The following is a 15,926-nucleotide window of genomic DNA, read 5'->3' as shown; positions in this document are numbered from 1 at the left end:
CTTTCTGCATGAAATAAGCTATCATATTTCACCTGATAATTCTCTTACTTCCTGCCTTTTGCAGTCCTTAAATTCTGATTAAAAATTTGCGAATCTTGCTCAGAATGTACCTATGAACTTTCCACGAGCCAGACAAATCAGCTCTGTCCAAAATTACTCTGACTTAAATACCTGTAATGGCAGCATACCTTGTCACCAGAACAGTAAAGGTTTTAAAATGTGTCTGTATACTTCCACCTTCATTAAGCATCTGAGGAAGAACATGAAACAGTATAGCATGGCTGTGTTTTATGAACTTCTCCTCCCAATTTCTTGCACAAGGTGGCAACTATGACAGTCGATTTGATGTGGACAAAGGCACTGGCACCATCATTGTCGCTAGACCTCTCGATGCTGAGCAGAGATCCCAATACAACTTGACGGTAGAGGCAACAGATGGAACCAGATCTATCAGCACCCAGGTAAGGGAGTTTCTAGTGAAGTGTTTGTAAAGGCAGGATTTGTAACTGCAACAATTTGTTTTGCTTTGTTTTCCTTTTATTTTTTTTCAACCTGGACAGTGAATCTGATTAAATAAATCCCTATAAAAATAGAGACTGTGTCTAAAATTGAAGTGATTCTGATATTCATACAGCCGTAGTGTTTGGCAGGCCAGGTGGAAGGCTGGGTGTTATTATAAAAAACATAGTCAAAATCAATGGCTTTGGATTTGTATTATGTTGCTTAAGTTAGCTGAGTAAATGAAAGCAGAAACTGAGCCCTTACTTGCATGATTTACTTGCTCCTCTAAATGACTAAATGATGTGATTATTTAGCTGTGCATTTAGAAGACCATTATGAATCATTTTAAGATATGTGGGTGACAAACTGTACAGTGTCCAAATATAGTTTTATGAAACTGAGTTTCTCCTGCTGCATGGTATCCATATGGAAAGAAGCTCTAGATGATAACATCTTGGCATGCGTTCTCCTGAGTACTTTCTCTTATCTTCAAGGAAGGTCCAGATTGCCATTTATTGGAGAGTCTTTGGTAATCTGTGACAAGGCAAATTCCTCCAAATTACCTCTGTGTGACTTTTCCTCCTGGAAACTTCTTTGCAGCTGGGCTAATAGGAAGTTCGCTTTAGGCCAGCAGCCTTTTGTGACAGTGCTTGAAGTAACCCAGAGAAAGGCAGGCTGTGATGTGTGTCTCTTGTTTTTCCTATCTGGTTTCTCTCCCAGCCCCGAACCTGGATGTATTTGGAAGTAAGGTTTATCTGAGATGGGCAGGAATGAAGCCATGAGCACAGTGGAGTTGCTTCCTCTTCCGTGTGGAAAGGAGAGGAATTATTTAGTGAATGAAGGCTGATGGGGATAGTGATACATGTGTGTTACCTGCCATTTAGCTACCCCTCAGTTGCGAAACTTGCAGAGCAAACAGCGTGTTTCTGGGGTCTGCTGTGTACATGGAAATCTCTGTTGTGAGCCCAACTTCTTGTTGTTCAATCTTTGTGCAAAATGTATGTTTTTCTTTTGTTCCCCTGTGTCTTTCATGATCTTCCTTCTTTCATCTAGACATCTAGAGGGAAAAATGTTTCTTTTAAATATTTAGTATTTAAAACAGAATCTTTATTCAGCTAACTGCACATCTAGAGGCTAGATAGGTCAAATAGACTAAATTGCAGTAGAAGGCTGCCAGGGTAGTAGCTTCTTTTGAGAGTCAACATTTCCTTTAAGGTGGCAATTGTGAGTGACGCTGTGAACCATGAACCTTCAAAAACTACAGCATGGCCCCCGGTAGAGCGTAGGTCAGAACTCACTGCTGTCACAGCTGTTACCATTGCCACTGGTGCTGATAATCACCATAAAGTGTTTGGAGAACCAAGTTATTGTTCCGTTGTAATTAAAAAAAAAAAAAAAACCCGAGTGGATTCATTTCTTTCAATCAGAAATAGAAAGACTGGAGCGAAGACATGAAATCTTGCTATTTCCCTTCCTTGGGGGAAAAGCACAAGTTATGATGTTGCTATTTCAGTGTCAACACTTCAAATTCCTCTTCAGGTGAAGGTGTTATTTATGCCTACCAGTGTGTAAATTCCGTTATTCACAGCTGAAATAATGACCAGGAAAATTTGAATGCTGATGGTGTGTGGAGTCCCCTAAAGCACTGAGAATCAGTTAAGAACTCTACAAAGGCTGGCTGCTGAGTGTGTGTTAAGAACAGGCAATACAAAACTTACAGCCTACAAATAATTGATGTAAGCATTTGGAACTGCAGCAAACAATTTAATGGACCTTGATTAACAGCAGATTAAATAATTTTAAATTCAGGCTGCAAAAAGAAATGATGTTTTCAAGACATTGTTGGGAGGTGAATAAGAAACTAAATCTGTCTATAGAGTCTGTCAGCAGGCTTTGGCTGGCCTCGGGCTGTGAACATCTGTAGGGCATTTGACTCTTTCAGGGTTTCAGGTAAATAGCTCATTTGATAAATAGAGCAGCAGCAGTAGGCGTGGAGGCTGTTAGGAGTTTGTGTGCGTCTAAATGCCAAATGCATCATGCAAAATAAGAATAAACAAATTCCAGGCCTACAGCAATGCTGTTTGACAAAGATGATTTGGAGTACAAGTAGGAAGGAATATATTTAGGAAAAAAAAATCAATGTACTAATGTTTCTGGACTGTAATGTTTTGGCCTTAATTGGTTATTCACAGAAATAAGAAGCAATCCATGAAATATTCAGTTACTTTAAAATAAATAAATAAATACACATGTATATACATACATATATATATCTCATGTGCATAGGTTTCTAATCATTGCTATTTGGTTTTTTTATTAGAAGAAATGCATAAGAAAGTTTAATTGCAGTAGTTTCCCTATTGCTTTTCTATTGCTGAATACTGAATCTTGTTTTATGCAAAATTTATGTGGATATTATACTTCAGGATTGATTTGGGAATGAAGAATAGAATGCTCTTCATTGATTAAATTTGCATTTTTGTTTGAGAGCACCACACTGCTCCACAGAGACATTTTGGAAACAGAATGCAATTATATTCTCTCCAGATGATGTAACTTTTAATATAGCTTTGTTTATGAACATGAATATAAACATGTCGATATAGCCATAATGTAATTATGAGTAAAGTCAGGAGGAGTTCTTTAACTCCACAAGGAATCAGCAAATGCTAAATAAGATTTAAACAATCCAAAGGAACATAATTTTCAAATATTACAGGCCAAATATCTTTTATCAATGGCACACTTCTCTATAACTCACTACTAATCAGTATATATCTATGCAACTTTAGGTGTCACCTGTGATGTAATTAATAGATTTGAATTCCTTCCCCTCAATAGTCCTGGGCTTGGTTCTTCTCTATATAACTCATATTCTCATATTTTTCATATTCCACCTTGCATCAATGTCAGTAGATCACCAGCATGCAATGTGGCTATTTGTATGGCCTTGCAAAACAGATCGAGTCTCTTCAATTTCCAACTGTTTTATTTCAGAGCTCCCCTTGCATTGCACTAATGTCAAGCTTTTCTCTAGCATGCCTCTTAAATCTTAAATCTTGCTCTTAAGCAAGGTGAGTGTATTCCACATTGGAGTATATTCCATCTCGTAACCACGCTGAGAATGGCTGTGGCTGTTTGATTGCACTCTAAATTTTGTTTTATAAGAACACATTGTTTAATGTAGTTGCCTTGATCTCAAGCACACAAACTTTCTGTGGGGGGCTTCAGGACAGCACTCACAGTTGGAACTTTTGTCAGCTGTGGTCCTTCATTTAAATTGCAGACCTTAACAGTTCATATGAAAATTTGGTCCTTTGACATTTAAATCAAAATTACACACCCAGCGCTTGTCACTGAGTGCCACTAAGAATGCTGGTAAGTCCTGGGGGGCGTCTCCAAAGCAGGGATTGTTAGTAGGTTTCCATAATAGTTTTAGGTTGGAAGATTTAGCCTTTTTGAGTTCAACTCAAAAACGATTGACAAATTTAGATAGATCTCAGTTAAGCTAGGTTTTTTTTGGCTGCGTGATTAGTCTTGGAGGTGTTGTGACCACATTCCTGGTGTTCAGCTTATGCTTCGCACAGTATTTTGTGGTGCTTCATTTTAGAAATGCTGCTTTCCTGTAGTTACAGTTCAGGCTGCAGCAGCAGGGACGGCCTTCCAGTCTGAGGAGTCTCCTAAGGCAGCTGGTTGCTCTGGGATTGCGTTCCCTCCCACCTTTTCCCAGGTTTCCTTACTTTCTTATTTTGAGAAAATACGAATGAACCTAAATAGTCATCTTTAACATTCCTCAAATGTTACTTTTTTTTTCCCACTTACTATTTTTCTGAGTCTAAATTATCTGTAGGTGGAAATTGAATAATAGAGAAAAAAAAAAAAAGATTGAGCTGTGTTCATTTTGAAGTCATAATATCCCTGTTTGTGCTAACAGTGAAATAACTGTGCACTGCCTTTAGCCTTTCATTTATACAAACTGTATTTGTGTAGTTTGATTTGGTTTGAAGGGTGGATTTTTCTGCTTTTTTTGTTGATTATCATTAATTTTCTTCATTTTCTTGAACACCAATGTGAAGTGAGTAGATATTTTCACAAAGGTGCTATTTAAGTGACTATTTAAGTTTGATTTCAGTTATAGCATACATTAGGTTATGCAGTGTATATAATATGCATATATATATAGTATACAGTCTAGTGTAGAATGGAATGTATTCTTATACATTTAATTTATTTAAAAATTACATACTTAAGGATCTAGGGGTTTTAATTTTTTTCATATTTCAGTTGATTTTGGCAATGAATGTATTTAACACCTTGGCCTAAAATACAACCTGAGTCACCTACTTTATTCATACTTCACTCTGATATTGTACTTAGTTCTGATTTATCTTTCTTCTCTTGATGACAATCAATATTCTGACTCCTTGTTTTCTGTCTTTAATCAGTTTCTAATCCAAGGCAGACACCAAACTCTCCAGTTTCCCTAGAAACCTCTTGAGGGGAACTTTATCAAGGTGCTTTTTAAAAGGTCAAACAATTAGTTTCTTTTCTGTCTCTTTGCCACCATCTTCTGAGAATTCTAATAGGCCACTGGAGGCAGCATTTTCCTGTTACCAGCAGTGATAGTTTGTAGTATAATAGACTTCCTGAGACACTTCAGAGGTATCCATGCTTCTGGATAGTTCCCCACATTTATTGTATAGTTGATGCACCGTAAATTCCCCCACCAGTCCGGCTCTCCGGCAGTGGAGCCGGTCATTGATAGCTGTGGATTGTATGTTATGTGACAATGCTGAGACAAGCAGCTGCTTGCTGCTTCGTTCAAGAAGAATAAAAAGTGGAATTTGAAGTAATATTCTGTAGGATTTCGAGCACTTTTCCATTTTGCTTTCTGTGGTTTACTGCTAGTCCAGGCTCGGAACTGTAAAGATCTGGTTTGCGGCAGAAGTATTTCTGTATTATGGTCTGTTTTCTAATGATATCCCATTTTCATCTGTGTTTCCCAAATATCATTTAATATTTTCCCCTTTCCGTTATATCTTTTCAGGTGTACATCAAAGTAATAGACACAAATAATCACAGGCCTCAATTTTCCACTTCAAAATATGAAGTTGTTATCCCTGAAGACACTGTACCAGAGACAGAAATTTTGCAAGTCAGTGCCACAGACAGAGATGAGAAGAATAAACTGATTTATACTATGCAGGGTAGCACTGATCCCATCAGTCTCAAAAAATTTCGTCTGGACCCTGCAACTGGCTCTCTCTATACTTCAGAAAAACTGGACCATGAGACCATGAACCAGCATATTCTTACAGTAATGGTAAATAAACACCTTAGTTCTTCATTTGTTCTGAAGACAGCAACAATCATATCTTTCCCTCTCTTTTTTTAATGCTTTTTTTTTTGCTCCTCCCCCAGTATAAACTTTTATGTGTATATTGAGTTTGTATGCAGACTTTGACTAGTGCAGATTGAACCCTGAATTACTACTAATATTGGATGAACTGCTCTAGTAACAGAGCTAATATAGCCTGGTGCTACTAGCTGGTAACGTGCTAATTGTTTTAGGTTCGAGATCAAGATGTGCCTGTAAAGCGCAACTACGCGAGGATCATCGTTAACGTGAGCGACACGAACGATCACGCTCCGTGGTTCACCAGCCCTTCCTATGAGGGACGCGTGTACGAGTCAGCAGCCGTGGGGTCGGCAGTGCTCCAGGTTACAGCTTTAGACAAGGACAAAGGCAAAAATGCAGAAATTGTGTATTCCATTGAGTCAGGTATGTTGACGTTCTCAAATCTTCAATCTGTTTTAAAATAATAATTCCTGATCATATTATCTGTAGACGTATGAAAAATAAGCTATGAAAAAGAGGGCGATGACAGGTGTCTGTGTCGTATTTTGTCATGTGTTTAAGCTATAATCTGAGAACTTTAAAACTGCAATCGATTGGATAACTAATATTCATCTCCCTCATCTATTTTTGTTACCCTCCTGAAGAAAAAGCTAAGGATTATCCTTAAAAGGATTTGTTCATTAGAAACTGCAGAAGTATTAGTTTTATCCTAAAATTGTGTTCGGTTCTGATGACGTAGGTTATGTTTTGAGGCATGGGCAAAGCAAGGATTTGATGAAAAGAGTGGGAGCCTGTGACATATTCGTTGGTATAATGTGAATGAAGGAAGCTCAAAAATAAAAATCTATATGCTATTGCAGACCATCTCAGTTAAGACAGGCTTTTTAATGATGCACTGGCTAGTTGGAAGCGAGTTTTGTTTCGGGTCAGTAAATCTAGACACAAACCTGCCATCAACAAGGTCCTGAATTATTTAGTCATTATGACTGAAAAACAAGCAAAAAAAAAAAAAAAAAAAAAAAGGAGAGAGTATGTGTTTAAGTTGTGTTAGCGATGTGCTATACTCTTTTGAAGCTAGGAAGGATTTTGCAATAGAAGTTCCAGTAACAAGTTACGTAAAAAGTAATGCAGTTACTGCTGCATACAAGATGATATGGGCAAATGTTGCTTCTTTATTGTTGCCAAAAGTTATTTTATAAAGACATAGGAATTGTTTATTGTAAATATTTTCCTTTTTCCCTGCCAAAGTGTTATTTTGATATGGAAGCATACTCTTAACACAGTACTTACACAAAGCTGTGATTATGACACTCTGAAGAGGGAGAATATATTTAAATGTCTGATAAGTTTGCTTAAAATATATCTTTGTTTCTGCTATTTGCAGGAAAGCAAGCCTTTTTACTAAGCAGGACACGAATGTTCATAAAGCTTCTCTTGCCTTTACTAATTTTGTGAATAACAAAGCATTGCAAGAAAAAATGTGTATGCATGCTGGTTGGCATGAATTTACACCCTCTTCTTTTCCGTTCTTGTAGATTTTTGTAGGAGTAAATGTGAGACCCTCTTAGATTTGTTTTATAGGATTGTCATCTGCTGGGAGGTTAAAGCCTTATGGCTGATGTTCTAGGCATATGGAATGAGCATTCTTTAAATGCTTGTGATGTCTGATGAGATTTGTAATGGCATATTCTAAGAATGCCACTGTGTTCGGAGCCTGCACTAAAAAAAAAAGATAGCATCTTCTGCCTACTTGTATGCATAACTCAGAAGTTTTTAATGGATGCTTCCATGCTGAGAACATGGCTTTAGTAATGTAATGTAATTTTTAAGGGAGTAAAATGTTAAATCTTACACTGTTTTAGTGCTTGAGTTGAATGTTATGTACAGTGTAGTTCTTTACACTTTCAAATAGATAGTTGAAAACAAATGGTTTTCAAGTGTCAGCTGGTATTATTCAGTTGGTCTTATTTTTTTCTAATATTTTATCACAGGGTATAATTTGTTTATTAATATGAAGTCAAGACGAAAATAATTTCTAGTCTAATTCAGAAAGATCTTTAATTTCGTAACAGTAATTTGAAGGATTCTTGCATAACCACTTGAAAATCAACACTACTTCCAAAAATCTAGATACTTTAGATCATGTAGTATAACTCTTCCACTAATATCAGCTTCTGAATGTGGTTTTCCTTTCAACTTCAGTAGATTTTAATTTGGTTTAAACATGTGCTCAGTAAAAAAGGTAATGTGAAGAAAATGTATGTAATTTTTGGTGTTGAAAGCTGCAAAATACCTGTGAACTTTATTAGCCTTTTTTAATTGAAGATGAATCAAAATTTTTAATTTATTTTGAATTCTTGGATAGCTTTACTAACTCTACTTGGTGCCATTTCTTTGAGTAAACCTAGAATTATTGCTAATTCATTATATAAAACTTTTCAAAGAGGCTAAAGAAAATTTTTAAACAAAATAAAGAAAACATAAGTTCCCTGTGTTCTCTGTACATCATCTGCTTAGTTTATGACTAAACAAACAATCTTCCTTTAATTTTTATACACCTTTTACTTAATTACATTTCTTTTTCTTCACAGGGAATATTGGAAATGCCTTCTCTATAGATCCCATTTTGGGTATAATTAAAATTGCCAGAGAATTGGACCGCAGTAACCAGGAGGAGTACAGCTTGGTGGTAAAAGCCACGGACAAAGGAGATCCTCCAATGAGTGAAGTGACTTCTGTGCATGTGTTTGTTACGGTTTCTGATAATGCCTCCCCCAAATTCACGGCCAAGGAATACTCTACCGAAATCAGTGAGAGTGCCAGCATCGGTTCGGTTGTTGGGATGGTTACAGCGTACAGTCAGTCGTCCGTGGTTTATGAAATAAGAGATGGTAATATAGGCGATGCCTTTGCTATCAACCCAAACTCGGGTGTCATTATTTCTCAGAAGTTACTTGACTTTGAAACTTCGCCTGTTTACACGCTAACTGTGCAGGGAACAAACATGGCTGGCTTGTCCACTAATGCAACAGTTTTGGTGCATCTGCGCGATGAGAATGACAACGCACCCATTTTTACACAGGCTGAATACACAGGACTCATCAGCGAATCGGCTTCAATTAACAGTGTGGTCCTAACTGACAAGAATATTCCGCTAGTAATTCGAGCTACAGATGCTGATAAAGAATCAAATGCTTTGCTTGTTTATCAGATCGTTGAACCATCTGTCCACAAGTACTTTGCCATTGATTCCAGCACTGGTGCCATTCGGACTGTGATGAGCCTGGACTACGAGGAGACCAACATTTTCCACTTCTCAGTGCAAGTGCATGATATGGGCGTACCCCGCTTACATGCAGACTATGCAGCTAATGTTACTATTTATGTGATTGACATCAATGATTGCCCTCCTGTGTTTTCCAAAGAGTTGTATGAGACGTCCATTTTGGTTCCCACCTACAGAGGGGTGAAAGTCATCAGCGTAAATGCCACTGACGCCGATTCGGGCATTTTTTCACAATTAATTTATTCCATTATTGACGGCAACATTGGAGAAAAATTTTCCATAAACCCTAAGACTGGAGTTATAACAGTACAAAATACAACTCAGCTAAGGAGCAGATACGAGTTAACAGTTAGAGCATCTGATGGCAGATTTGCAAGCACTGCATCTGTAAAAATTAATGTGAAAGAAAGCAAAGCAAGCCAACTGAAGTTCACACAGAGCTCTTACTCTGCAACAGTGCAGGAGAATTCCACCGAGGCAAAAACAATAGCTGTTGTCACTGCTATAGGGAATCAAATAAATGAGCCTTTGTTTTATCATATTCTAAATCCAGACAGCAGATTTAAAATAAGCTACACTTCAGGAGTCCTTTCAACAACCGGAATACCGTTTGATCGTGAACAGCAAGAGTCTTTTGATGTGGTGATAGAAGTGACAGAGGAGCATAAACCCTCAGTTGTTGCTCATGTTGTGGTTAAAGTCACTGTGGAAGACGTAAACGATAATGCTCCAGTTTTTGTCAATCTCCCCTATTATGCTGTTGTTAAAGTAGACTCTGAAGTAGGCCATGTTATTCGACGCGTCACTGCTGTAGATAAAGATACAGGCAAAAATGGGGAGGTGCATTACTATCTCAAAGAACATCATGAACACTTCCAAATTGACCCCACCGGAGAAATTTCCCTGAAGAAAAAATTTGAACTTGACACACTAAATAAGGAGTATATGGTCACAGTAGTGGCAAAAGATGGAGGAGAACCAGCTTTCGCTGCTGAAGTTGTTGTTCCAATTACAGTTATGAATAAAGCTATGCCAGTTTTTGAAAAGCCTTTTTACAGTGCAGAGATACCAGAAAATGTTCAGCTCCATAGCCCCGTTGTGCACGTACAAGCAAACAGCCCAGAAGGACTTAAGGTGTTTTACAGCATCACGGATGGAGATCCTTTCAATCAGTTCACTATCAACTTCAACACTGGGGTTGTAAACGTTGTTGCCCCTCTCGACTTTGAGTCTCATCCAGCCTACAAACTGAGTATTCGAGCAACAGACTCCCTCACTGGGGCGCATGCTGATGTGTTTGTAGACATAATAGTGGAAGACATCAACGATAATCCTCCTGTGTTTGCTGAGCAGTCTTACACCGTGACCCTTTCTGAGGCTTCTGTCATTGGAACATCTGTTGTACAAGTGAGTGCCACAGACGCTGATTCTGGAACAAACAGAGGAATTTCCTACCACCTAGTTGAGGACAGTAGTGGAAGTCAAGACTTCTTCCACATCGACAGTGTTACTGGACTCATTCTAACAGCAAGAACTTTGGACTATGAACAAATTCAACAGCACAAATTACTAGTCAGGGCCATAGATGGTGGCATGCTGCCTTTGAGCAGTGATATTGTTGTAACCGTTGATGTAACCGATCTCAATGATAATCCCCCTCTGTTTACCCAGTTGCTTTATGAAGCTAAAATTAGTGAACTGGCTCCTCGTGGGCATTTTGTGACATGTGTACAAGCCTCAGATGCGGACAGTTCTGATGCCGATAAGTTGGACTACTCCATTCTGTCAGGCAACGACCACATGAATTTTGTAATTAATAGTAAAACTGGCATCATAACCATCTCAAACCTACGCAGACAGCCACTGAAGTCGCATTATAATCTTAATGTGTCTGTGTCTGATGGAGTCTTCAGGAGCTCAGCCCAAGTGCATATAATTGTAACCAGTGCCAATATGCATAACCCTGTTTTCAGCCAGAATGAGTATGAGGTTGAACTAGCTGAAAATGCCCCATTACATACTTTGGTGACTGAGGTGAAAGCAACAGATGAAGATTCTGGTACTTATGGTCGCATCACTTACCACATTGTAAATGACTTTGCCAAAGATAGATTTTACACCAATGAAAGAGGGCAGATATTTACCTCTGAAAAGCTTGACCGTGAAACACAAGCTGAAAAAGTAATTGCCATAAGTTTAATGGCCAAAGATTCAGGAGGAAAAGTCGCTTTCTGTACAGTTAATGTAATCCTTACAGATGACAATGATAATGCTCCTCAATTCCGAGCAACAGAATACGAAGTAAATATTGGATCTGATGTTCCAAGGGGAACTTCTGTCGTCAAAGTCTGGGCATCTGATGCGGATGAGGGCACAAATGCAGACATCACATATGCTATTGAAGCAGAGTCTGAAAGTGTTAAAGAGAATTTGGAAATTGATTCATTGTCTGGGGTAATTACTACAAAAGAAAGCTTAATTGGTTTAGAAAATGAGTTTCTAACCTTCTTTGTTAGAGCAGTGGATGGTGGTTCCCCCTCAAAGGAGTCAGTTGTTCCTGTCTATGCTAGAATACTCCCACCAGAAGTGCCTCTCCCCAGATTTTCAGAACCATTTTATTCTTACACAGTTTCTGAGGACCTTCCAATTGGAGCTGAGATAGATGTTGTCAAAGCAGAGCATAACCAGACTTTGGTGTATAGCCTTGTCAAAGGGCATACTCCTGAAAGCAACAGGGATGATTTTTTTGTAATTGACCGACAAAGTGGAAGATTGAAGCTTGAGAAGAAGCTCGATCATGAAGCAACAAAGTGGTACCAGTTCTCAGTGCTAGCCCAGTATGCGAATGAAGGTTATGATGTTGTTTCCTCAGTAGAGGTAAACATTCAGGTAAAAGATGCAAATGATAATAAACCAATTTTGGAGTCCAATCCCTACGAAGCATTTGTTGTAGAAAACATGCCGGCTGGAACAAGAGTCATCCAAGTTAAAGGAACTGATTTAGATTCCGGACTCAATGGGCAGGTTACTTACAGTTTAGATCCTTCGCAAGAACTAGACATTTTAGAGTCTTTTGCCATAAACATGGAAACTGGTTGGATAACCACTCTCAAGGAGCTCGATCATGAGAAAAGGGACAAATACAAAATCACAGTGGTTGCATCAGACAGGGCTGAAAAAAATCAGCTATCTTCTATGGCTGTGGTTGAAGTTACTGTTACAGACGTGAATGACAACCCTCCACGCTTTACTGCAGAGATCTATAAAGGGACAGTGAGCGAGAATGACCCTCCTGGTGGGGTCATTGCCATCTTGAGTACCACTGATGCTGATACAGAAGAAGCCAATAGACAAGTCTCCTATTATATTACAGGTAAATGGTTTTGAGTCATGACAGAGCAATCATTTGAGTAATTCTAGAATGCTGTGAATTACCACTTAGTCTTTCAAATTATTAGCAAACATACATATTTTGAAGCTGTACAGTGGCAGGCAAAATATCTTTTTTTGTAAAAGAAAATTAAAAACTATTGGTAGAAATGAGTTTTTGAAAGCAAATCTTTGGCTTTGCTTGACACATGCTTAAAATGTCTTTCTAAATATGTTGTTTACTTCTTATATACCAGGTTTCATAGTATTTACCCTAAAATAAATGATGACATTAAAGACCAAACCAGAGAAATTTCATAAAATAATAAAATACTAATTTTCAGTGGAATCTTTTAATATTTTTCTTTAGTATATGTATGCTAAAACTATAATGCTGCATTAATTTCTGTGTTATTACTTATAGCATGTAGTTAAATTATATATCTTCATATAAATTATATAATTTATTGCTGTAGTTAAATTGTTGTCTAAGCATTCACTGACTATCTTTACTTAAAAAAAAAAAAATTGTTTCTTTATAGAGCCAGAGAGAGTGGCTGCTTGGTTGCATTTAGATTATTTATTTAGATTTAGCTGTAAGTTAATGTTAATAGACATTCTCATTCTTCTCTTTGGTAAACTGTATCTATTCATATTTCAGGAGGTGATCCCTTGGGACAGTTTGCTGTTGAAAATATACAGAATGAATGGAAGGTCTATGTCAAAAAGCCTCTGGACAGGGAAGAAAAGGACAATTACCTTCTAAATATTACAGCTACTGATGGGACCTTTGCAACTAAAGCTGTGGTGGAGGTTAAAGTTCTTGATGCTAATGATAACAGCCCTGTTTGTGAAAAGGTAGGCTCAATCTTACACCTTACACATCCAGCTGCTTCCCTAGGTAAAATGTAAGCTCATTTTTCTGAAATTGTATCTCAGGGGATTGACAAGGAGGTATTCCCTAGTAATAGAAATATACTTTGTACTACAAAGGCAACATGCTACCAAAGAATCTGGGGCAGATTTCTTAGCAATTTCAAAAATCCAAAGACAATTTGGTGAAGTAATTTCATCATTTGATGAGGATTTGAGGAACATGAAGATGAATTAATTCATTTTTTTTCCTGTATTAATGCACGCTTTTGCATGATAGTTTTATATAATTCTTCTGAAGTAGCTAAAGCCTCAAAGTCAAAGTATTTGTGCATTTCCAGTGATAGGAGTAGAGAAGTTAGAAAGACTGGAAAATTGCACTGCAGTTGCAGTAAACAACATCAAAAATATATACATATATTTATATATATATTTAAAAAATGGAAAGAACAGGAAAGCAAAACCTGCAAGTATAAAAAAGCCTTGAGCTTTCAATCATTTTTAAAAAAATTTTTATTACCTCTCTTAGCACCTTTGGACATTTCATAAACATCACATTGTGTCATGTTGAATAGATTGGATATTATTGGGTTAGAAAGGCAAAATCTTTTCTTGATCTGGGAAGGATCAAGTATACTGCCAATATTTGATTCTTTTTATTAGTCTGTGCTTCTATCCTGTGTTTTTTGCTTTATCCCTTTGTTAATATTAGTCTAGGTTATAAGGGCTAGTCCTCTATAGTAGTTCACGTGCCTAACGTGAATGAGAGAGACTGCTTAGCGTCTTTATATCCTTTTCTTTTTTTCCTTACTTATTATTTAATCTGGAAGCCTGTAACCCTTTTGTACAAAGGGCTGGTTTCTTCTAGATTCAGTTGGACTTAGAGAAAAGGACTTGCCAAAAGATGAAAAAGTAAATTTGTAGAAAGAAATTCACAACTACAAGACTGGGGATTGTTAGTTAATCTTCTAGAGGTGCTTAGAGTTAGTAGCTATGTATTGACATTCCAGAGTCCATAAGGTTGCAAATGTCAGTAATAATTACCTTTCCGAGTAATTCATTAGCTGTAAGGTAATTAATTAGAAAATTCACAAGTCCTTTTTTTCATTTTCAGGTATTTCATTCTCTGGTTCACTTCACACATTCCCAGCGTTCAAACAGAGTTTCTTACCTGTCATTCTCTTCCTCCCTTCCTGTGCAACTCCTACTTGCTTCATATGTTTTAATCGTACTGTGTTATTTTAAAATCTTTTAGGCCTTGTACAGCGATACTGTTCCTGAGGACGCCCTTCCTGGCAAAGTGATAATGCAGGTGTCTGCCACGGATGCAGATATTCGTTCCAATGCTGAAATCACCTATACGCTACATGGCACAGGTGCAGAAAAATTCAGACTGACTCCAGACACAGGTAAAACTTCTCACACTTTATAGGCTATATGAGATTGCAGTCATAGCCTCTGTTTATAAAATGTTTGACAATAAAGTAAGACAGACATAAATGTCAGTACTTTGTCAAGATTTTAACATGTAAACTCTCAAAGCAGAAAAGGTAAGTCACTGACATGTTATGTCCAAAGTAGAGGTCATTGGTGCACTGCAGCTGTTGACTCAGCTACTGATGAAATTATCTCCAAAAGAAAATTATTGTTCATCTTTTCTGAGCACAAAGGGATTTCAGAGGAGGAAAGCATGCTAGACTACACATTATGGGTCACTTAATGAAGCTTGTCTCCATTTATGTTTTTTTACTCTGTTTATAGGTGAACTGAAAACATTAATGCCACTTGATCGTGAACAGCAAGCAGTTTATTACCTTCTAGTGAAAGCCACAGATGGAGGAGGAAGATTCTGCAAGTCTAATATTATTCTGACTCTGGAAGATGTGAATGATAACGCCCCAGAGTTTACAGCTGATCCTTACTCCATTACTGTATTTGAAAACACAGAACCTAAAACACTTTTGACAAGAGTGCAGGCAACAGACGCAGATACAGGTACTCATTCTTTAATGATTCTTCTGCCACGGTCTCCAAGTTACAGTAGTGTTTATTTGGTCTTATCCTGAGAGGTGTTAGGTGTTCCAGTGGAACTGGCAGATGTCCAATACCTCTCAGGATTAGACTTCTGAATGATATGTTTAGGTCAACTAAATGATGAAACAGCCAAGTCTCGTGTGTTAGTAGCCTGGAGAACATCACCTTTGTATGTCTGACTGTGCAAGAAAGAATGGGGAAGAGAGACCAAATGAAGGATCGTTTCTGTGCACTTAGCTATTACGGTTCTGATGCTAAGTCCTTTCTTTTACGCCTGCAATAAGTAAAAGGAAGTTGAAACCCTCTCAAGTCGTATTTGGAATGTGTACTCCTCAGCCTAGTTGCGGATGATCATGTCCTAAAGAGACCTTTGGTTAAATATAGCTTTATGTTTATGCAACCTTATGCGTATACCTTTATATGTATGTTTTGCCTCTTTATTATCACCGTTTAGTTCTAAGTATTAAGACATGAACTGAAAATGACATTAGAAAGAATTTGTTC

General features: G+C 37.6%; 1 protein-coding gene across 2 annotated transcripts in view; it reads left to right on the top strand.

The window, feature by feature from the left end:
- Positions 1-15,926, top strand: part of FAT1 (FAT atypical cadherin 1) — a 92,843-nt gene that overhangs the window by 56,510 nt on the left and 20,407 nt on the right. For both annotated transcript variants that reach the window (XM_088524657.1, XM_088524656.1), the window contains 7 exons: positions 322-461; positions 5,549-5,824; positions 6,073-6,283; positions 8,452-12,519; positions 13,177-13,373; positions 14,644-14,797; positions 15,150-15,383. In XM_088524657.1, the coding sequence (XP_088380783.1) occupies positions 322-461; positions 5,549-5,824; positions 6,073-6,283; positions 8,452-12,519; positions 13,177-13,373; positions 14,644-14,797; positions 15,150-15,383 (5,280 nt within the window). The remainder of the gene's footprint in view (positions 1-321; positions 462-5,548; positions 5,825-6,072; positions 6,284-8,451; positions 12,520-13,176; positions 13,374-14,643; positions 14,798-15,149; positions 15,384-15,926) is intronic.

Source organism: Tinamus guttatus, unplaced genomic scaffold (assembly GCF_059628265.1).
Source record: "Tinamus guttatus ecotype Peru unplaced genomic scaffold, ASM5962826v1 Tinamus_guttatus_pri_ptg000213l, whole genome shotgun sequence".
NCBI lineage: Eukaryota > Metazoa > Chordata > Aves > Tinamiformes > Tinamidae > Tinamus > Tinamus guttatus.
The sequence above is the reverse complement of the archived record's forward strand: the minus strand, read 5'-3'. Positions and strand labels throughout refer to the sequence as shown.